General features: G+C 30.9%; 2 protein-coding genes across 11 annotated transcripts; one reads left to right on the forward strand and one right to left on the reverse strand.

Moving 5' to 3' along the window:
- Positions 1–5,979: 5,979 nt before the first annotated feature.
- On the reverse strand, positions 5,980–14,043 carry trbd (ubiquitin thioesterase trabid). Of its 3 annotated transcripts, XM_012292792.2 has the most exons (9): positions 12,823–14,043; positions 12,372–12,520; positions 11,472–12,297; positions 11,106–11,387; positions 10,709–10,910; positions 10,300–10,577; positions 9,966–10,195; positions 9,453–9,888; positions 5,980–9,373 (listed from the first exon to the last, which is right to left on the reverse strand). In XM_012292792.2, the coding sequence occupies exons 3-9, from the start codon at positions 12,191–12,193 to the stop codon at positions 9,295–9,297; spliced, it is 2,229 nt and encodes a 742-aa protein (XP_012148182.1). In that variant the 5' UTR covers positions 12,194–12,297; positions 12,372–12,520; positions 12,823–14,043; the 3' UTR covers positions 5,980–9,294. The 3 variants fall into 3 exon arrangements, with proteins under 3 accessions (XP_012148182.1, XP_012148181.1, XP_003706573.2); XM_012292791.2 differs by having other exon boundaries at positions 11,472–12,520; positions 12,926–14,043; XM_003706525.3 differs by having other exon boundaries at positions 11,472–12,520.
- A 68-nt stretch (positions 14,044–14,111) lies between these two features.
- Positions 14,112–22,042, forward strand: LOC100879574 (NADPH-dependent diflavin oxidoreductase 1). Of its 8 annotated transcripts, XM_076539960.1 has the most exons (13): positions 14,112–14,426; positions 14,521–14,735; positions 14,852–16,318; positions 16,408–16,487; positions 18,920–19,040; positions 19,118–19,199; positions 19,297–19,436; positions 19,550–19,695; positions 19,874–19,959; positions 20,044–20,190; positions 20,271–20,579; positions 20,650–20,855; positions 20,942–22,042. In XM_076539960.1, exons 2-13 carry the CDS (start codon positions 14,656–14,658, stop codon positions 21,075–21,077), a joined length of 3,000 nt encoding a protein of 999 aa, XP_076396075.1. In that variant the 5' UTR covers positions 14,112–14,426; positions 14,521–14,655; the 3' UTR covers positions 21,078–22,042. The 8 variants fall into 8 exon arrangements, with proteins under 8 accessions (XP_076396075.1, XP_076396069.1, XP_076396073.1 ...); XM_076539954.1 differs by lacking the exons at positions 14,112–14,426; positions 14,521–14,735; positions 14,852–16,318; positions 16,408–16,487 and adding exons at positions 17,175–17,283; positions 17,614–17,714; positions 18,591–18,638; XM_076539952.1 differs by lacking the exons at positions 14,112–14,426; positions 14,521–14,735; positions 14,852–16,318; positions 16,408–16,487 and adding exons at positions 17,186–17,527; positions 17,614–17,714; positions 18,591–18,638.
- The last annotated feature ends 1,478 nt before the right edge of the window (positions 22,043–23,520 follow it).

Below are 23,520 nucleotides of genomic sequence, written 5' to 3' on the forward strand. Positions count from 1 at the left end.
TAAATAAATTGGATCATGGAAAAGCACTTTCCCGCCAGTTTCACCCCAAAACGAGGGAATAGTGGTTGCGGTTTACCTTCCAATGCCGTGCTTCTCTTCCTTTCTTCACCAGCTGCGAGGATATCTACCCTTTATTCGCAATTATCGGTTTTATTGTTTGCACCGACGCATCCAGGATTTCTGTACAGTACGGGGATGAAAAACATCAACGTAATACTCGCAAGTCATCAGTAAATTAAATAAATAGGCTAATGATAAATCAATATTACGCGTATTACATAAGACATTTCGTTTGGGGATAGTAAAATTTGTCAACTTGTTATTCCATCATTTTGCAATTTTAAATCGGTACACTTAATATTAAAATAAAAATGAAGCTTAAAGTTTTACTCCATTCAATGTCTTTAGTTGCAAATTTATTTTTTAGATTTTAAATATTATTCGACGAAGTTGTGTTATGAAATAAATATTTTGTAAAATATATTATTGAATTAAGTATTAGATAAAATGAATTATTACCATGAATATTAAATAAAACATGTCTTTAGTTATAAATTTATCTTTTAGATTTTAAATATTATTCGACAAAGTTGTATTATGAAAGAAATATTTTGTAAAATGTATTATTAAATTAAATATTAGATAAAATGTATTATTACAATAAATATTAAATAAAACGTATTATTACAATAAATATTAACTGAAATGTATTATTGAAATATTTATTAAATTGTATTATTCGTATAAATATTAATTTGCAGTCATCATGATACTTAATAATAATTAAAATGTAATGTTAAGATAAATATTAATGAAACTGTATTATTGGCACAAATATTAATTGAAATGTATTACTAAAATAAACATCAATTTAATTTTATCCTCGAACTAAATATTGATTGAAATATATTAATATTTTGTTTCTAATGTTAAATAAATTTTAGATCTCAAACATATGATACTTGAAAATTTTTGAATTTTGAAATTTAAAAATGACAATTGGAATTTTCTGTACTTGTTGTTCCACTATATTTCTATATTTCTAATTTTGAATGTCCCAAATTTGAAATTTTGGAAATTCTGCAATCCCACTTTAACACCAAGAGCTACCCCGATGACCCACGTATTACATTAAACTTCTCCGTTTTTAATTTAATTCGCAATTTCACATGACATAAATTCATCATAATAAATGAAAGCAAACAAATAACCAGGCTACCCATTTCTTAAAGCATTGACACAAATAGCAAAAACCGATCGAATATAATGAATTATAATTATAATGATCGAATTGAAACCAACAATATCCTCGGTGGTTAATGAAAGCCATTTTAACTAATATCGCACAAACTCTCGCGGGTATAAAGGTTTCTATGGTAAGTAGTCGTTTCAGGCTTGCAATTCCTTAGAAAGGGAGTTAAAAGGTTTCCATCTTTTGAAAAAAAAAATAAAAAGAATTACTCGACGAAGCGATTCGTTCGTCCAATTATCGGTACTCGTTTCAACTCTTGAAAACGTGGCTTAAAGGCTTCGATAGGGACGTCGTTGACGTCGATTTGAGAGCTTCTTTTCTTCTATTTCCTGGGATAGTTTCCACCGACTGTGTTCTCGAAATTTTATCGAAGATCCGATCCCTGTTCGGCTATTTATTTCATCAACTTCACCGTCCGCGCCATTAAACCTTCTGCTGGATTCCAATGCGAGGTGAAAATCGGGGAAAACGCTTGCATGGTGAAAGAAGGAAATTTTGATCTCGAGGTACAAATCAAAGTTGAAATGAAAGACCTTGTTAAAATTTAATCTATATTTTCTGTATTCGAAGGCAGATAATACTATATTTTATTAAAAAATACTCTGACAGGAATATGAAAATAAGAATGATTAAACGACGCAACTTATTTTACGTTGAAACGTTGTGTCTTAAATGTTACAACGTCAAAAATCAATATAAAGTACTATGTATCATCTATGTTACATCTCTGAGTCATCATAGTTAACCCTTTCGAGCCATGTGTCGATTATAACGTATGCACTGTGCCCCAGTTTTTTCCGCTAAACTTAACCTAACCTAACCGTACGTACAAATCAAAAAATATTATGTTAACATAGGAAAATAAACGCTTTATTAAAAAGTTATAACGAGAGCATTGACTTTGCACTACGTACAGCATGTCCTTGTGTATATGATTAATAATTTCATCTATAAGTTGGGATTTTAAAATAAACTCCATAATTTTCTTCTTGAATTTAACAATTTATTAGCTATTTACACTACACAATCACTATTCGCCTTCCAAATCTATTTTCTTTACTATATGCCAAACATCGCGGACCGGCAATTGGATCGCGCGCCATAAATTAACGAAGATTCCCGAATCGTTACGATTGGCTCGGACACGTTCTATCGATGACATGCAGTTGTCCTTTTTTTAACGTTCCTTTTTAACTAAACTGAAATAAATAATTAAATAACCTTTACAAAATGTCAATATCAAAACATTTCAAAATTGAAACGATCAATTGATGAAAAATGAAATGAAATTAATTAAATTGAATGTGAAGTTAAATAAAAATTCCAATAGTTAAAATAGGCAATACAATCCAGTTATTAAAAAAGAAATCGATTAAAACATTCTACAATTAATGCACAATGGACCTTCATAATATTCAATAAATTGAATAATTGAAAAACAAAATAAATAATTGAATATTCTTAAAATAATGTTGAACTTTAATTCAAGAATAAAGCTCTGCAATCAAATCTGGAACAATAAAGCAGTTCGCTGTCATTTTAATTATAACATTTTAATAAAATGTTTAAAACTCTATGTTGATATAACATTATTTTCTTATTTTTACGAATAGAATATATTAATAAGGTTTGGCGGTAAAATTATGGGCCACCATGTATATGACATTTACTTTGTTTTAAATTTGAAAATATAGGACAAAAGTTATATCTGCAATGTATTACACATGGTGATGCATTTACGGTGTTGTTGATGAACTTAATAACAGTTCGTTTACTACGCGGACACAAACTTTTTAGTAATTATACTGCAAAAGTGTACCGTAATAATATCTACATTATACAAATGCATTATTATCCATCTACTTGAATGATATCTGAAAGAGTTGAGGATTAAAATGTATACCGCGTAGATCACCAAAGGACCATAATGTTTCAAACAAGAAAAGATTATTTCTGATTTAATTTCGAACTAAAACGCAGGTAAGCGAGGAAAATTTGGTAAGTATAGTAGAACTATTTATTGATTTCGCATAAAAAAATGGCGAGTAGATCACCATTAAGGCTGATCTACACTATCTATTCACATAATATTAATTTGCATTTTCATTTCGATCAAACATTATTATAATGTTTCACAGATAACTTCCTACGAAGAAACGTGGTGCAGTTTTGTGACATGGGTCATGTAAGTAATTTGACATTAAGGCGTAAATCGCTCAGAAAATTTTGCATTGGAGCGCGGATCGTGCAAACAATTTAACGTAAAATTGTGTCATTTACGCGATTTAACTTTGAAGTAAATTATCGATGCGATATTGTTGGGACGTGGGTCACGTGTGAGATGTGAAATTAGTGTGCGCGTCATTCACAATTTAAAATCTAAGCGTGGGTCATCTTTATTACTTAATACTGGAATCTAAAGTGTTATTTCAATTTAGAATTGTGAGATGATTCTATTAGGAAATTTAGCGTTGAAACGTGGGTCACTTAAATAATTTGGGCATGGGTCACCCTCGAGATTTGGAATTAGAACGTGGGCTACTGGTAGAGATTGAAATTGATGCGTAAATCATTCGTGAGATTTAAAATGGAAACGTGGAACTTAAATTTGTGGCATGGGTCACTCATTCACTTTAACATTGAAACCAGGGTTATTTATATGATTTAAAATTGAATCTTGTATTACCTGCTAGATTTAAAATTTAAACGTGGGTCACTAAAAATTTTCAACTTAGTCGTAACTAATATGATTTGAATCGATACATGGATCACTCATACAATTTAAAACTGGAATGAGAACCATTCTTATAATTTAAAATCGAGACGTATGTTATTCACTTGTGGGCCACACGTACAATTTAAAACTGAAACAAGATACCACTCATGTAATTTAGAATGGAAACGTAGGTCATCTATGCAATTTCACTAAAAATTTAAAATCGGCGCGTGGGTCATCATTGTTGTCTAATATTGGAGCTAGATCATTATTTTAATTTGGAATTATGAGGTGAACAACCAGAAAATTTGGTACTGAACCGTGGGTCATTTAAATAAGGCAATATTTGAACATGAGTCACACCCAAAATTTTGGAAATAATGCGTGGGTTACTCAAGGAGAATTACAATTGAGGCATAAACATTCATACGTGGGTCACTCTGTCACTTTAAAGCTGAAACGAAGAACACGCGTACAATTTATAATCGATATATGGATCCTCATAGGTTTTAAAATAAAAACGTAGATCACTCCTAGATTTTAAAATTGAGGTGTAGGTTAACTATAATATTTAAAACTAAGGGTCATTCGTACTCGGTTTAATGAAATTTAATATGGAACCATAGATTATTTGTTAAAACCAGTATTTATGGGTCACTCATACGACTTGGACGCGTGAGTCATGTGTGTGATTTCCTCAATCGAAAAAACTTGCTCCACCTGATTATATGTACATATTCAAATCCCACGACTGTACACGTACTCTGTGAGGTTCGTTTATATTTTACATCGTTTGTTGCCTGTTAAATATTTATTTTATGTTAAATACTTTCACATATGAATTAGAGAAACGGTCTTTATGGATTCAAGTCACGCAGTTTTGATATAACCACCCGAACAAAGACTACAATTACGAATACTTGAGCAAGTTGATCTTTCACCAGGTCCACTTCTCGATCGCTGTTCTCTAATCCCGAGTGTCTCTCGAGGAGACTCTTGCAATTACTGTCGCTTTTAATGATGGCCCATCGTTCACCACCGTGCGACCCAATTCTCCGAGTGGTCCTCCGGTTCACCCCTGATAGAATAATTCAAACTGTTTTCTCGATTCGCGCGAGAATTCTTTAACATTTGGCGGCGATGCTGTTTCCTCCACGAGGCTGTCGATCGAAGGCGTTCGAGATTGTTCAATTAGCACGATAATTAACCCCTTGCCCTCGGCCCACTTTCCTGCATCGCTGATAACAGACTCAACGACGAAATTTTCGTTGCAAAAGTTCACCCATTAATTTCACACCGACCGCGAAAGTCTATCGAGTTCGCGCTAGAATTCTTGCTGCGGGTTCAGGGAGATACTAATGAGCTTTCTACACTTGCTGCAGAAACAGCGCTTTTAATGTATATTGTTATAAATTTAAGGAACCATATAATTTGGGACAAAATTCAGTTTTAAATTTTCAAATTTTCAAAACGCGAAATTATAAACACACAGTCAGGTTTATAAGACTAAATTATTTGCAGGGAAACTCAATTTCAAATGTATAAATTTAACACCGTAATTACAAATTTCTAAAATTCGGATTTACAAAGTTTTAAATTAAGAAAATTTCAAAATTCTAAGTGAGAAATCTCACACACAGTCAAATTCATAAGATCAAATTATTTGCAGGAAAATTAAATTTCAAATGTACAAATTTAACACCGTAATTACAAGTTTCTAAAATTCACAAATTTTCAGATCAAGAAATGTTCAAAATTCTAAGCGAGAAATTTTATGCACAGTCAAGTGTTACATGTAGAATAGTCTACACATTTCGCACAATTAACACCGGCCCTGGTATGCATACGTAAGCCTTTGATTGACTTACGTAAGTGTCAGGGATTAGATTACATCGAATTACGTATCATGGATAGAACGATTGTGATTTGACGTGAAGCACCAAGAAAAGACTTTACTGTTCAATTGACACACACGCAACGGTGATATCGATTGGTAATATTGAAAAACGAATTTCATACAATGTACTGTATTTTTGGAAACAAAATGTCGAGATACAAAATTAGAAATTATTCGATTTCGTGTCGATACGTGGATTGATCCCCGAACGCAGATTTAGAAAAATCGCTTAAAATTTAACTTTTAAATTTTTTAATAAAAAAATCTCAAGTGTAGAAATTTTTAAATTTGCAAATTCAAGAATTGTCAAATTGATGCTCCATAAACGAACCTCTGACTATATTGCCAATTGCCTCAATCATCAGTGCGATATAAGAATCAGATACAACATGGCGTTCAATAATACTGAAAAATAATATCGATTTCAACACTGGTTTAAATAATATTTAAGTTTCTCTAAATTAAATTTCGCGCTCCTGCGTCAAAGGGTCAATCTCGAAAGAAATAATTTAATAATTTAATAATTTGCATTTTCACGAGCGATTCGTGAGGATTAAAAATTAAAATCTAATTAATTTACCACGATACTTCTTATTATGGATTTAATAATGTTGATGATAATAATAATATAATATACAATATAATATAATATAATAATAATCATAGTAATTATAATAATAATAATAAACCGTCATTTAGAATTATTGTACATCGATATATTATTTAATATAATCTATTTCATATATTCTATATTAATATAGATTTCTATCTGATTCAATTTAAATTCTTAAATCTTTATATCTTTTTTATTTTTCATTTGTTTTATCACCTGCCGAGTAAAATCCTGGCAACACGAGCGAGAAACACTTACATTAACAAGGGGAAAAAAGAAAATACACCACCACAGAGCGTCGTTACACTTTTTTTTCTTTTTTCTTTTTTACAGATTATTTCGCCGTGTCCCGAGAACGCTAAAGTATCGAGAGAAATTTTTCAGGGGGAACAAAAAAAAAACAGCTATACATTAAAACTACAATTCTCTGTAACAACGGTAACACAAGTATAAAAGAAAGAAGAAAAAACAAGAGAAGGTATGTACATACACTCATTGGCATAACTAGAATTTCCTAAGATGAGATAAAATCTCTAAGTTATTAAAAATGTGTGAATTCTATATATAGACTTTTGAAGCTTGAGATTTAAGAATTTCAAAATTTGGAAAGTTATATTCGGTTTTCAGAAATTGTAGGATTTTTAAATCAAGAAGTTTGGAGATCTTTGAAAAAATTTGGAAGTTTGAAACTTTTTTAATTTGAAACTGTAATAAATGAAAAATTTAGGAATTTAAAAACCTGAATATCTGGCAATTGTACTTAAAAATCCAGGAATTCTATAATTTAGTCTACCCTTGAATCTAGTTACGCCAATGCATAAAATCCAGCAAAAGAGCCCGGATGCTGTGACATTTTTACGACACGGCGTTGTATCGTGAAATATTTTGGAATTGACTTTAAACATTGTCGAGCCTTTGAATCACATATGCGTTGCTGGTTAGAAAAAAAGAAAAAACAAAGAAAAAAACGAAAAGAAAAAACGATGGTGCTAAAAAGGACTAGAGAACTATGTTAGAGTTAGTCAAAACGAAGACTAAACGTTAAGCGATACCCATGTATAGTAATAACGCGTTCTCGTTAAAAAGAAACGTTATATTTCCCTCTTACGATTTTTTGTACTTTTTTGATTAGGGTTCATTATTTGGCCGAGCTAGTTACCATTAAATCTTTGTCCATTCGCGAATACGTTCTTTCACTATAATAGGCGTATCTCTCTTTGTTGGTGCTTAAAACTGTACTACTACATACTTCTTGTTTCTTTGTTCTCTCGTATTCGCTTTCTTTTTATAAAAGTTCTATTTTACCTCCTATATACGTTCGCAGCAATGATTACACACAACGTGTGTACGATTCATCCATTCGCACAGTTTTGCTTTTCTTTATATATATATGTATATATATGCATATACAGTGGAGGCTCGTTATATGGCACTTATTTATATAGCCGTTCCGTTTACGTGAACTTTCATGCACATTAGTGTTACTCCTATATACTTTTAATTTTCAAATTCAAATTTAGAAATTCTCAAATTTTCAAATTTAAAGATTTAGAAGTTAGAAATTTAGAAATTTGGGAATTTAGAGGTGAGAAATTTGGAAATTTAGAAATTTGAGAATTTAAGAATATAGAAATTTTCGAATTTAAAAATTTAGTATAGCTTGAATCACTAGTGGCAGAACTTTAGCAATGAAGCACAGGACTATAGTAGTTTCACTAATATGGCCCATTTCACAATATTCCTACAACCCCAATCCAGGGCCATATAGCGAGACTCCATTATAGATGCATTCACTTTCTCGTCACGCGGAGTAAAGTACATTCAGTACTTTGTTAACATTAACGCACATCGGAAGCGGTCACAGAAAGAACAAAAACACGCTTCACCTGTTGTGTCAGAGAAAAGTATCGTTGTAATTCAGCTTCGTCCGGGTCTCACTTTACGCTAATTGATAGCAGATTAACAAGTGTTCCAAAAAACGATTAACGGAATCTTTCCTGACCCTTAATTACTTAACTTTAAAAATCACATTATCTGTACCAGACAAAGAGTACGACTGACCGTCCTAGAAATCTTCTTAGAATTTATACTCTTGTCGAGCAAATATCTTTTTTCACAACTAATAAACGAGAATCCTTTTGTCCTTAATTTCTTCTTCTTATAATGATGTAATTTGTTTAAATCTTCGTATTGCGATTCAATGAAACAAATTCAATTGCCAATGATTCCTTACACGGACTTTGTTTCGTTAAGTCTGAATTTTTCTTCAGCGTTGTAGATTTCAAGTCCAACAGTAACAATGATTCATACCATATTTTCAACAATATTTAATAACTTTTCCATTATAAACGAATTAAAAAATTAATTACATATTCTCTGCAATATAATGTTTTTACAGCGAAAATGATTTAAAAAAGAAATTAATTGAAAATAGTGCGCTATTTACCGTAACGAAATTCTATATTCGTTAACTTTAATAATTTCATAGCCCCATGATTATACCAATAAATGATAATAAATGAATGTAGAAAATATTTATAAAAATAAACATTCGCTATAATTAATAGTACGAATCGAACAAAGATTTTAAATTTACTTCTTTTAAACCGAAAGAAGTAGTTTCAATATTAGATGCACAAAAATCGTCCAGAAATAATGCATTGCCAATAGATGTGTGTAACATCCGCACGCTTCTTTTTCCTGACTATTTTCCAAAAATTGCGAATCTTTGAGATATCGTGTTCCGAACGGTTGTAAGAAAATTATGGAGAAAAGTCTTCTCGGATGAATTTAGTAATTTAATCAATTGCACCTCGTTATTCGTCTTCCGTGTCGCCGTCACTACTGTAATCTTGTAAAATAGCTGGTCTCAAAAAGGGTGCATTGTTGGTTTGACTGTAATGACCATAGAAGATTGAATTCAAGTACTTGCCAGTAAGAAACTATAGTCCAAAAATAATGTCGTATCACTTACGCGAGTCTTCGATAATGATTTAACCATTCTTCCAACATTTGTGCTACTAATAAAGGTCTTTTATGTAATTTTTGTTGCGCAACGAGAATACCACCTTCCGTCCTACACACGTCGAGCCATTCCTTCAAAATAGATTCTTCCCGGCCTACTTCTTCCGGGCTCAAAAAATGTATTGGCAAAAGCTTGTGTTCTCGGTCCATTAGCGGCATAAACGTGGTCTGCATTTGTATTTGTAACTGTTGAAGTGGACTATTACCACCACCTATGCCCACACCACCATGGGATGAAAGAGGTGGTATTCTGGACGATGCATAAGGTTCAATGGGAACTAAAGCTGTAAAGTGGCCACGAGTATATCCCAAAGCAATAGGCGATCGAATACAAAATGAAGGTTCCCATAGAAGTGGAAGGTAAACACCCTCAAATCTTGCGTAACCTATATGAGAATATTTAGTTATGCATACATATTTTAATATAATGCTAAAACTTATTTTCTGTATAAATAACACATACCTATATCTTCACCACGAAAACTTTTAACATATTTTACTCCATAAACAATAATAGGTCGTCTCAAAATGTGGGCAAGAGCAAATACATGTAATTGTTCCAAAGCACTTCCTGGTTGAGCAGCTGTCGCTAATAAGCTCTCCCAATCTTCTTGCCACTGAGTTTCTTCTAATGTAAAATCTAACATTCTAGATGCTTGTGATGCTTCGTATTCTCTCCATCGAGAATAAAAACTGTAATATTAAAAATTGATTAATATTAATATAATGGTCTGATATGAAACGTATTGTTTTGTTTTTGAATAAATAAACAGTAATTGAATTAAAAAATTACTTACAATTGACCAGCTTGTTGCAAAGAATCAGCAAGAGCTCTTCTTAAAGCATTATCTCGATCGAAAACACCCCAAGTAGCTTGCATTGCAGAATCTAATAAACAATCTCCAGCAGATCTATTCCAAAGTGCATGTAAACGACTTCCTAAACGTTCAGTAATTTCTAAAGACCAATTTAATGCTGGTGGCTCTCCACCACCACCTTCTAACTGCTGTTGAGCTTCTTTATCTAATAATTCTTCCAACATTTGTTCTTGTACTATGCTCGGTAAATCTTCAACCTAACAATTCATTTTGTATTTTATACATAAATATATTTAAGTAACTTAAATTATATATCTATGAATGAGTAATTTTAATAAACCCTAACATCCCATAGAACCCCAAAAAAAGAATGTAATGTTATAGTAACCTCAGCAGGTAAAGCAAATGTGGCTATATCAGTGACAAAATAACATGGGAAAGAACCCTTGCGCAACCGGATACTATTAGTAACATGTCTGCGAATTTGAGCAGCCAAATCAGGTGCAACATAACTTGGTACTCTTTTTACTCCAGAGCCAGAGCCTTCAATTTGTGATAATAATGTTGCTAGTATATCCTCCCTTTGAAATCTGTCAAAAGCATGACAAATTGAATAAGGAACAGTTCAAAGATATTATCTCACTCGTTGATAGTTCATTTATTATTGTAGATATGTATCGCACAAGTTGAAACATTGCCAAAAAATATATACATTTATACAATTATATAAAATCAGCTAAAATAGATTGAAAGAAATCCTTTGTTAAAAATTACTTCTCACTAACCTAATAGCTAAATGTACTAATGTATGTCCAACATCAAAAGCACTACTTCTATTTAGAAGCAGAACTTCTGAATGTGTCAATTGACGAGCAGGATCACCACCACTTGCCAAATAAGCTTCGACAGGAGCATTATCACCTTCCACAATGCCAAGACACGCATTTAACCAGCACCAATCAGTATGACGCCTTAACTGTTTTAGTCTACGTTCATAGTCACAATTATTAGGAGATTGAGGAGTTGATAAACTGTCATTTCTGCTATCTGGATATCTATTTGAACTCCTACAATATAAGAAAACTTAGAATATATCTAAATAAGGATGTAGTCATAAAAATTACAGTAGATGAAATAAACAAAATATTTACCTTCGTCCTACTGCCACATTATCCTCTCTCTGAGTTTGATGAATATAAGGTGCATGAGGCGGGGAAGGTAAATTGCGTTGACTATGATCCCTCTCAGGACTTGGCAAAATAACACCCACATTAGTTGAAGTTTTATCTCTCCTATCTTTTTCCTTGGGATTACCGCACATCACACACTTTGTAGCTTTTGGCCAATTTTCATAAGTACACACGAGACAAGACCACTTTTCAGGATGTAAATTAGCTTGTAAATTGTAATATTTTTCTGGATGCAAGTTTATCGGAGTAGGATTTGATCCTGAATTTGGTGGTGGATCCCCTAACCTAAGGGGTGCTAGATGTTCATGTAAATTTGAGGCTATAGAGTTTATCGATTGATTAAGACCACTAGGTTTTTTGTTTCCACACTGAACACAACGTGTGGCATTTTGATAATTGAGATAGGTACACATTGCACAAGACCACTTTCCCAATGGTACATTTTGACTATAGTTCTGAGAACTAAGATTATAAGAATCCGTTGGACTTAAATGAGTTACTGGACCAGATGCAACATTTGATCCAGATCTTTGTGGACTTGGATCCCTTAGACGGTAAATATCTTCCCCTAGTAAAGGTTTGGCACCTTTGCACATTGTGCATTTCAAAGATGAAGGCCAATTTTCATATGTACAATATTCACAAGTCCATTTTGATTCTTGTTCTTCAAGCCTGTTACTCATTTTCTTTGTATGGCCCTTTATCTCGTAAGTTCTATTGTCTCTAATGCATAGACAATGTAAGGTTGATATTGTATTTAAATGTATTTATAATGCATAGACTTGGCCTTTAAATTATATTAAATATTCAATAGATTGAAATTGTGAGTAATAGCAAAATTTTGCATAGTTTCTATCGTACCGTATGGTGCAAAAGTAATTTCCATAGATATAGATAGTACTATATACTTGTCACAGAATGAGGTGTACATGTCACGTATTAAACATGTTAATCGAATATAAGAAAATAAAAGCTGTCACAATAATGTGAATGTAGACAGCTACCAAAATCTGTAAAGAAAAAAAGAAAAGATGTAACTAACACATAACATAAATAAATACATATATATATATTCTTAACCAAAAATAAGTATCAACTTTACTAATTCACTTGTAACAAAAGATTTATATTTACAGAAGTAGAAGAAGCTCGTTGAATTTAATGTAAATAAATTCTGATTACATGGATGAGAAAATAATGACACTGAGGACGAACTTTTCGAAGAAGCCCGATATCGAGCTCCTTGACAAGATTACGCGTTTCAAAAGCAAAACGCGGTAAACTCTAATTGGAAGTTTAAAATGTGACTGACCTCTGGTGCTTTTATGTCGTATAAGCGTCGCGTCAAGAAGAAACGTAGATATTATTTACGGAGTAGAAAGCTTATACACGTGGTAAATCGAAATTGGGGCTACCTGGCAAAAGTCGAGCCTGGTGTCCCGAAAGTTGGTGTCACGCGCGAATAAACTCCATCGAAGTACTATGTGTATCGGTCGACCGCTGCGAAAGTGACTCGAAGACAGACGTGGATCAGAGGTATCACACACTACGGCACTACGGCAGCCCACTTTAATCGCATTCAACAAGAGAAAAGGTTAAAACACAATCGCATAATAGATTTTTCGCGAAGATGAAAGCCCGCGCCTTCTCTCCTCGCGTTTGGAATCGAAGTAATCTTCTTCCCCACCGAGGAAGACCCGAGGCACGTCACTCGTCGAACGGGTGAAACGCAACGAGCGAAACGAAACAAGAAACCTTTCTCTGCACACTCACTCACTCCTTAAAAACAAACACGCTATCTTCTTTGTGGCTGCACTTTGCGCCTTCTGCCTTTCTTACGAATCAAACGGAGTCATGATGTTTTCCCTCGAACTTGCACGCAAAGCTGCGGACTTCGCTGAGAAAATAGGTTTTGACAATCATCCGCAAACAGGCGTCAGTGTTACCAACATCCTCTCATCTGTAAAATGTCGCCATTTTCTGTGTCATTCATTCACAGGAGATCGTACTCGATTCGCGCAAATCAGCTAACTTCGGTAATTTCCCCACCTATTAACATTGCCCCACTACCATACTTCCCACTCCGTTGGCTATATACACGGAGGACGAAAAATATACAAGTAATGAAAACGGGAATCTGGTAACTTGAGAAATTAGTTTAATAATTCGAAAATGTCTACGTTTAAATTTTTGGAAATTTATAACTTTGAAGATTTATCAAATTTTAAAGTATATGAAGAATCTTAGGAAACAACAGCTTGCAAATGTTTAAAGTAGAAGACATGTAAAGAAGAAACCACTAGGTATATACGTTCGTTGTCCAAAAACACCAAATACGCATGCACGTTGCTCCTGGTTACTAAGTCCATTTTAACCAATCAGAGCTGACATGCGCAGAATGCTAAAGAACTGGTCGTTTAATAAATATGATCTTTCATGAAATAAATAATAGTTATATATATAATATGATGCTCTGATAAACAGCACAACTACGGCTTGTTTATTTCCATTAAATTAACTCGTTCTTGATAACAATTAGAATTCTGACACTAATAGTCTTATCATGAAAGTTTGGAATAATCATGAACGTTTCATGTTATGGTTACCCTGATTGTATCATGTCCGCTTCCGGTTTTTAAGATGCACCGTGAACTTCTCTTTCTTTTGCCCTTGACACTTTAATACCAATTGCAAAGTGTTCAACTGCTTTTGATATTTGGGACCGAAATACACTGGTCAAAGTTTGAATCTTATTGAAAATGAAGCTTTATTTGAATAATCAAGATGTATAGAATGTTCGCGATCGCATTGTTTTTTCAAACAACGTATATGGAAAACTGTTTTTTATTTAAAAATATCTTGGGCCAAGTGCCAGATGGGACCTAGCCTAGACATCTATCCTTGACATTTGATTGAGTAAGACTTACTCTGTTCAATATATTTGTATAAAAGCGTTTTTACTTTTAAAAACTTTTACCTATCCTGCACATAAAAATTATGATTTTTCCAGATATTCTCTACTATGTAGCCAGTGACATCACAGTGTATCAGCTGAAAGTTACTATTAATAAAAGCACTTTAAAATACCATATAATTTTTTCATAAGATATCCACTTTATATTCTTGCACAATCGAATACATTAAAATGAATATCACAATATTATATGGTAGCGAAACTGGGAATGCACAAGATGTAGCTGAACAAATTTGGAAAAGTGTCAAGAGGTTGTTATTGTTTATAAAATATGCCATAGTTAAGAAATTCTAAATGACTGAGTGCTATTATGAAATTTTTTAATATTATTTACACATTATTTAACCTTTTCTGTTTTTTATTTCAGGAAAGAGTTGAAAAGCACTGTTCATGCAATGAATGACTATGACATTGATAATCTCATTTTAGAAAAAATAATGATTTTTGTAGTTTCTACAACAGGCCAAGGAGATCCACCTGATAATATGAGGGCATTTTGGAGATTCTTACTACGAAAAAATTTGCCAAAAACATTACTTGCTAATTTGAAATATGGAGTGCTAGGTTTAGGGGACAGTTCATACAAAAAATTTAATTTCGCAGCAAAAAAGTTGAATAAAAGATTAATGCAATTAGGTGCAAAAGAATTGTTATCTATAGGATTAGCAGATGATCAGCATGATTTAGGGATGGATGCTATTGTTGAACCTTGGCAGCAGGAATTATGGCTAAAGATTGCAGAAACATTTAATATTTCTGTAACAGACCATATAGATGATCAAAATATACTAATTGAAAGATTTAATGTTTCTGAGATAGGTTTGAATTCAATGAATAATGAATATTGTTCAGAGACTGATATTTATATGAAAGAGGCACTTACAAATAATGAAATGAGGATAGGTACAGTAATTGAAAATATGAGAACTACTGCAAAAGATCATTTTCAAGATGTCAGATTCATCAAAATTAAATCAGATGATAATATTGATTACAATCCAGGGGATATAGTGTATGTTCGACCCAAGAATTCTAAGAAGCAAGTTGAAAGGTTCTTCAGTATATTAAATGATAATAATGTACAAATGGATCCAGATATGATAATTCAAGTATCTGAAAAAGAAATAAAAGTACCTACTGTTCTAAAACAAACTCTAACATTGCGTCAAATTGTAGAACAATATTGGGATTTAAATTTTAAACCAAGAAGATCTACAATGCAAGTATTGTCTCAAATTAGCAAAAATGAATTAGAGAAGGAGAAGCTGCATGAATTTACAACTGCAGGTGGCCAAGAAGAGCTATATAATTACATTAATAGGCCAAGAAGAAATATTTTAGAATTATTAGCAGATTTTCCTCATACAACTAGTCAATTAAATACAAGACTACTATTTGAGATTATGTCTCCTATCAAACCTCGTGCCTTTAGCATAGCTTCAAGTTTAAAGGTCACTGAAAATGAGATCCATCTTTTAGTAGCTGTAGTAAAATATAAGACAAAATTGTTAGAACCAAGATACGGATTGTGTTCCAATTGGTTAGCAAATTTAGTAGCAGAAGATAAAATAATTTTTTGGATACGAAAAGGAACATTTAAGTTTGAATACAGCAAACCTATGATATTTATTGGACCTGGAACAGGAGTTGCACCATTTCGTTCAGTTTTACTAGATAAATGTACACTGGACGAGGATTTAAGTAATTGCATTCTATTTTTTGGTTGCAGAAACAAAGAGAAAGATTACCATTGTAAAAACGATTTTGAACATTTGTCACAAGAAAACCATTTAAAATTATTTTGTGCATTTTCTAGAGACCAGGACCATAAAATGTAGGTTGATATAAAGAATAAAATCATAAAATTTATATTTCATCATTATATATGCTTCTCTATAATTTACCATCGAATATATATTTCAGATACGTACAGCATCTCATACATGAACAAAAACAGTTATGCTGGGAATTTCTTACCAAAGATGGTAATATTTATTTAGCAGGTAATTCTAAAGATATGCCAAATTGTGTTCGCAAAGAATTTGTAAACTTAATAAAAGAACATGCCAGTTTAAATGAAGAAGAAGCAGAAAATTTTGTTACACAGTTGGAAAATAAGAATCGTTATCAAGTTGAAACATGGGGTTAATACAAAATTTAAATACTTTGACTGCCATACTATAAAGTATGTGTCAGAAATATTAAAGAAGTTATAATATTGTAAACTTGTACTTACAAATACAAATAATTTTATATAAAATTTAACCTGTATATTTTTCTCTACTTAGGTTGATAAAGAGATAATTTAATTAAACAAAATAAGCACATGTAAAGTTGGAAAGTTATGAATTTTCAAAATCTGAAAATCTTAAATTTCTGAAATTCTAAAATCGCATTTCGAAAATAAAATTTTTATTTTAAAATTTATATTTCGGATTAGACATATATACGTATATGTAAGCACCGCAATCTCTTAAATGTTTGGATCATCTAAAGCTTTTAATCTAGACCTTAGTATATGAATATTACAAAATTAGAACTTAAATTGAATATATAAACCATCAGCAAGATACGCATTAAATATATCGATAAAAGATTATGTAATAATTGTTTCATTATACATAATGTATGTTATATTCATTATGCAAAATTTTTTCTGCAATTCAATTTAAATATGATAAGTATACGCGCGTGTCGTAACCGTTCGGGCTAGTTCGTCAATTTCCGCACAGCGTGGAGTTAACTTGTCGAACTCTAACCCTGCTTATCTCAAGACACAAAAATAAAGCTGAAAACATGGTACGTTATGCATGTCGGGGAACAGTTCTGTTCGTAACTGGAGCACCTTAACTACCATATCATGCAGTGATACCAAAGATCTCACAAAGGTTTTCTTTCTAAGAGGAAATCGACGAATAACTGGAAAGATTCTCCACATGCCAATTAAATAACTCTCACGCTCGAATCTCTTGATAATTCAAATTTCGAACATCGTCCGTCCAACTGATAAAACAAAAACGGTATTCGGATAAAACAGCCATCGGTTCGCTTTCGTTTGAATAACACGTGAAATGTATTAACCTCTATACTGCGTAGCTCTTAATTTGATTTAAGTTTAAAACTCTGTAGAAAAATGGCGGGCAGTTACACAAAGAAGGAATTTGGTGTGGGTCCCGAGGAACAGACTTTACTAAAAGATTCAAATGGAACACGCATTGTTCCCGCAAAAGGTATAACGTTTCTTTTCACAATTACTTTCTTTCTTAACATTCTCAAGTCTCAGTATCTTCAGCTTCACTTGTATAATTTAAATACCAACAGTTCCACCTTTCTTGGAAGTAAACTTTTTTTATTTTTTTTTTAACGAATAGCCAACCAAACCGGTCCTTTAACTATTGAAGAGTCGCACAATGCACTTTGAGTATTAGTTTCCAAGCACTTAAGTTATAACATTCATTTGTGTTTTGTTTAAATATATTTCTGTGAAGACTAGTTTTGATTTAGCGTGTATTATGAAATGTTAAGTATTACTTTCACAAGTTTTAAAAAATTAAAATGTTTTAAAATATGTTTCTCAAATATAGCATGTTATTTGTATTTTAATGTTTCATAATTTAAAATTTCAATTTGTAAGTGCACAACATTATAATTTTATGAATGTCTGTAACGTCCCTTATTTAGATAACAGTATCTATTCATGCATGTGCTTATCTTTTTGATTTACATGTAAGAAAAATTAATTAAAATGTATGTAGCAGATAAAGGTAAAAAAATGAACAAAACATGTAATTTTAGTTATTTTCCATGTGTATGGAGACATTTAGTATATGTGCAATTACATAAATACATAAGAAGGTTTAAAGTAAAAATGTATATTAAAAAAGATTGGTATTTTCCACTTTCACCATATTCTATTAATTAAAATTGTCATTATAGTTAAATGTGTATATTGTTTATAATATAATATATTTAATTGTATAATATAATAATGTTCAGTGTCATGTTATTCTATTACATGCTTGCAGCATAATATTCTGTCTATATAGTGGAATATAATTCAGGCCAAAATGGAATATAAATATCTTGTATGAATATCTTTTCCACAGATTGCATTAGTACTTCTTATGATACTTTTAAAATTCACGTTCAAACCGGTAATTAATGATTTTTGTTTTTAACATTAGACATAATATTTATGTCATTATAACTATTATTATTTCTTGGTTGTCTTGCATAAATTTAAGATACGAGTATAAAACCATATATATATATATATATATACATATATAGTGCTTGTACTTTATTCACTAAATTAATAAATTGGTTTAAATTCAGGCATTATTAAAGTGTTGTCGAGATGACTGTTATTACTATAGCATTAAATTTATACGTGCATCATACAACTTACACTGAAGAACTAAATTTTTCATTGTAGGTACTGAACCTGTACGTCTTTCCCCTGGTTGGGAAGGAACAGGTAGACCTGATGATGAATTGAATTTTAAAGGAGTTACAATGGATCAAGCGGATCTTGAATTAAATCCGGCTAAAGATAGGTAAAAAATTTTCCTCATTTTGATGTTATTTGCTGTAAAGAAATTAACTTCTGTAATAAAATATACATTTATTTCAGATTAAACATAGTATTCTGTATAATGGTACTTCATGGAATTGGTATGTTGATGCCATGGAATATGTTCATAACTGCAAAACATGTATGAATCTTCAAATGATGTTTTTATTACATGCTATTAAATTCTATGTATACTGTATTATTGTAATTAAAGTAATTGTCCTTTTCTTCTTTTTTAGTATTTTGTTAATTATAAATTATCAAAGGAATATACAGGGATGAAAACAGATTATGCTACAAATTTTCTCCCATACTTAGAATTTGCAGCACAAACACCAAATTTACTCTTCAATTGGTTAAATGTATTTATACAACTTGGGTATGTATATTTCCAATATTTTTTATTTTATGTTTCATAGGATACTTTTTATCTACTGATATCTCTAAAAAACTTAATCATGTTATATTAATCATTTTATGATAATCTTTTAGTGGCAACTTGACAACACGTATAGTATGGGGTATCTTCATACAGGTTTTAATATTTGTATGTACAGTTATTTTGGCAATGACTAATAGTTCTGGTTGGCCGGGTGTTTTTTTCTGGATCACCATATTGTCTGTTATTATATTAAACAGTAAGATAAAATTATATATCTTGAAAATTTGTTCAGGCTATCAGTTATATAATACTTTTTATAAAAAATAAATAACTAACAATTTTACTAATTTGAAAGAATTACATATTCTTTAAATACATTTTTATATGATTAGATACATAAATAATACTTGTTTTAAATTATGGAAATATTTCAGTTGCTAATGGAATTTACCAAAATTCTGTGTTTGGTATGGTCGCAAAGTTACCTGGAAGGTACACAGGAGCTGTTATCTTAGGCACGGTAAACACCAACTCCTACACTCTTGTAATAAAAATATTACATAACATGCACATGTACAGATATTTATTTTCATGATATTTTCAGAATATAAGCGGAACATTTACAGCCATAATTAATTTTCTTGCTCAATATATGGCACCAAATACTCGGACTGCAGCGATATATTATTTCATAACAGCTCTGTTTGTTCTTCTTGCATGTTTTGACACTTATTTCGCTCTACCGATAAATGTAAGCTTTATTGCTTCTTTAATATTTAGTTTTAGTATTAATGGGTATTATCTATTATTAATTTTTATTATGATTTATAGAGATTTTATCGGTACAGTGAATTGTTATATCAGAAGGGAGTAAATAAGAGACAATTGGAAAATAATGCAAGAGGCAACACTGACAGGCCACCGTATTGGAAAATATTTAAACAATGTTTTCCCCAGTGTTTTAACACATTTTTTGTATTTTTCGTGACCCTTTCTTTGTTTCCTGCTGTTCAATCTGATATACGGCGCTCGGATCCCAACTTCATAGTTCCACTAGATTATTACGTTAATGTTATGTGTTTCCTCACATTTAATATTACTGCTCTAATTGGCAGTTCTTTAGCACCGTTAATTCAGTGGGTGAGTATTGCTTCATTTATAGATGCATGAAATATTAGACATAAAAATTAATTTTCTATTCTTCGCACAGCCTAGTGAAAAGTACTTGATGATCCCAGTTGTTTTACGCGTTTTGTACATACCATTATTTTTATTATGTAATTATCAACCAAGTTCTGATATTGAAAGAGTGTTACCAGTGTACATTAATAATGACTGGGTTTACTTCGTGATAGCTGTTACTATGGGTCTAAGCAGCGGTTATTTTTCATCGTTATCTATGATGTATGGTCCTAGGTAAGATTCTATTAATGGTAAAGAAAATTGTATATCTCTATTTCGTGAAACTAAAAAATATTGGATGCTGCATTTTGTAATTTCAGAATGGTTGATTCTCAATACACAGCAACAGCTGGTATGTTTGGAGCAGCATCATTGATTACAGGAATTTGTGCTGGAATATTGTTTTCTATGATTATGCCCAGCTTGGTACAAAATTTATCGTTTGGATTAGCTTAATATATATAATGTTGAATGATAAGGTACTAATGCATATTTAACAACGTTCACTAACTAAAAGAATGAAAAGGAGGAGTATACAAAAAGAATGAAATTGGAAGTCATTAATGAAAAGTATATTATAATTTTTTAAATTATTCTTTTTAACGTAACAAACGAATCTGAATAGACTTTTAACACGTAAATAGACAAAAAGCAAATAAATTTTATTTAATTACAACGTAATTTCATTTAGTCAAATTTAAATATGTAATTTATTATTTTCGAATTGAAATATACAATATTTAATTCTATTTAAAAAAAATAATATAAAGATTGAAAAACATCTGTAAAAATATTCAAGTTGGTATTATCGAAAACAATTTAATATCTCATAATGAGCTGTTCAAAGTTTGAAACAAAAATAGAAATTTATTATTATTTCAAATTCATATTAATAATACTGATATTTAATCACTGCCCCAAACTATTGCTATTAAATTGGACCAATAAGCCTTAATAATCACCTATTGCTAGGTTTTTCACATGCATATAACTTAGTTCAAAAGCCGCTAAAATAAGCACATGACAAGATTTATACGTTTAATAATTGTTACTTACATAGACCAAATTTATAAATAAGACTGTGGTTCGTTAACACTTCAAACTAACAACTTAACAAATTCAAAGCTGAATTGTACACAGTTTTTGAATGATGAACGTTTTAAATTACTTTTTTGTTAAGAGCTTAGTAACTATAGTGGATAACTTGTAACAAATAACTGTTTTAATTATTGTCAAAAGACATATGCAGTTGAAAAGTACATTGGATCACGTTATACTACAACTACATGCAGGTTTTACGGCGATCATTTAATGGTTGACAATGTATATTGTTTTCTTATAATTTATACGGTTGCCTTCTTTTATTAAGTATTATGTTATTTTTACAAATGTTATTATTCAATACAAATTTTTGTGTTTTACGTGTTTTATATAATTTTTCTTTGTACTATTTACAACTAACGCTCACTATTATAAAAAATATTAGATAATTATTTTATTAAGTAACATATAATTTTGTGAGACATTTCAAATTGATCTGATCAGCACTAGGCTCAATATAGATCAAGACAATAACATCTTTATTTCAGTAATGAGAAGTATTACCTTACACACTTTTGTAATTGTTACACTTTTTTGCATTTAAAAGCACTTTTATAACATTTAGTATTATATGTTTACTACGTATTTTTATTTTACTTATTGCACTATGCATTAAAAGAAACTAAAGCAGTGTAATAACAAAGTACTATAATAGTATTACACTGTATAAAATAACAAGCTCAATAAGAATCTCTCTAAATATTTTCTGTATATTTATGAAGAATATTGTATACGTTTGCATATATATATATTCTAAAACTTCGTCTGGAATCTGTAAAATACGATGTATTTTACGTTCAGTGAACAACAAAAATTTAATTTTTAAATAGGTTGTAAATGATGTATACTATTTTATTTGTATATTAACAGTTATTACGAATTTCTATTTAGATAATAATTAATCTAAAGATCAATTTGAACATACATACTTTTAATAAATTTTGCTATGTACTACCATATATACATATATATAAACATGTATGACATTTTTTCAGTATAAAAACAAGCAGGGAAAAGTATGCATCATTAAGTATGGAATTTTGTTGTTTCGATAAAATTTGTAAATACCGTCTAAGTGCTTCCACATGTTTTTAACATGTGATGATTAAAAATTTGCAGTTTTATTATATACATTATACATTAACTTGTAATCTCTACTATTTATAATACTGTTTGTCATTTTTCATCGATTTGCATCTAACTATAACTGAAGAAACTATTACACACTTTCGAATTATGCTCAGCTAAATTGATTATCGTATAGTGATATATTGATAAATTTAAAGAAATTTTTGCTGATAAAAAATACCTTAAATTACCTCAAATGTTGTACCCCAAGTTGACCATAAATTTTATTCTAAAACATAGAATCCGAATTCCTAGAAGGACAATCCTCCGCATAAAGTAATCCAGACAATAAATTATAAATGAAATTCAATGAAACCAATGAATAATGAAGTCATTGAACTTAAAGCTGATAGAGCATAGAAAGAATATTTTTATATTGATTCACTCGTGGACATGTTTCATCTAAAAAATTGCTTGATGCATATCATTACATAGATTAGGATTATTTCAGTAAAATTCATACACTGAAATTATTGACTTGAACAAATGGAAATGGTGGTACATCTGTTTTTACATAAGAATAGTATCACACAATACAACTACTACAGCAATTATATTACATTAATGTTACAAATTTGACCACTACCACGTTGAAATGTTTAGGCATGCAAAATATAAATATAAAATGACTGTAATATACTTACAAAGTTCATGGTTACAAATACGTTTT

This window comes from Megachile rotundata, chromosome 15 (assembly GCF_050947335.1).
Source record: "Megachile rotundata isolate GNS110a chromosome 15, iyMegRotu1, whole genome shotgun sequence".
Lineage (NCBI taxonomy): Eukaryota > Metazoa > Arthropoda > Insecta > Hymenoptera > Megachilidae > Megachile > Megachile rotundata.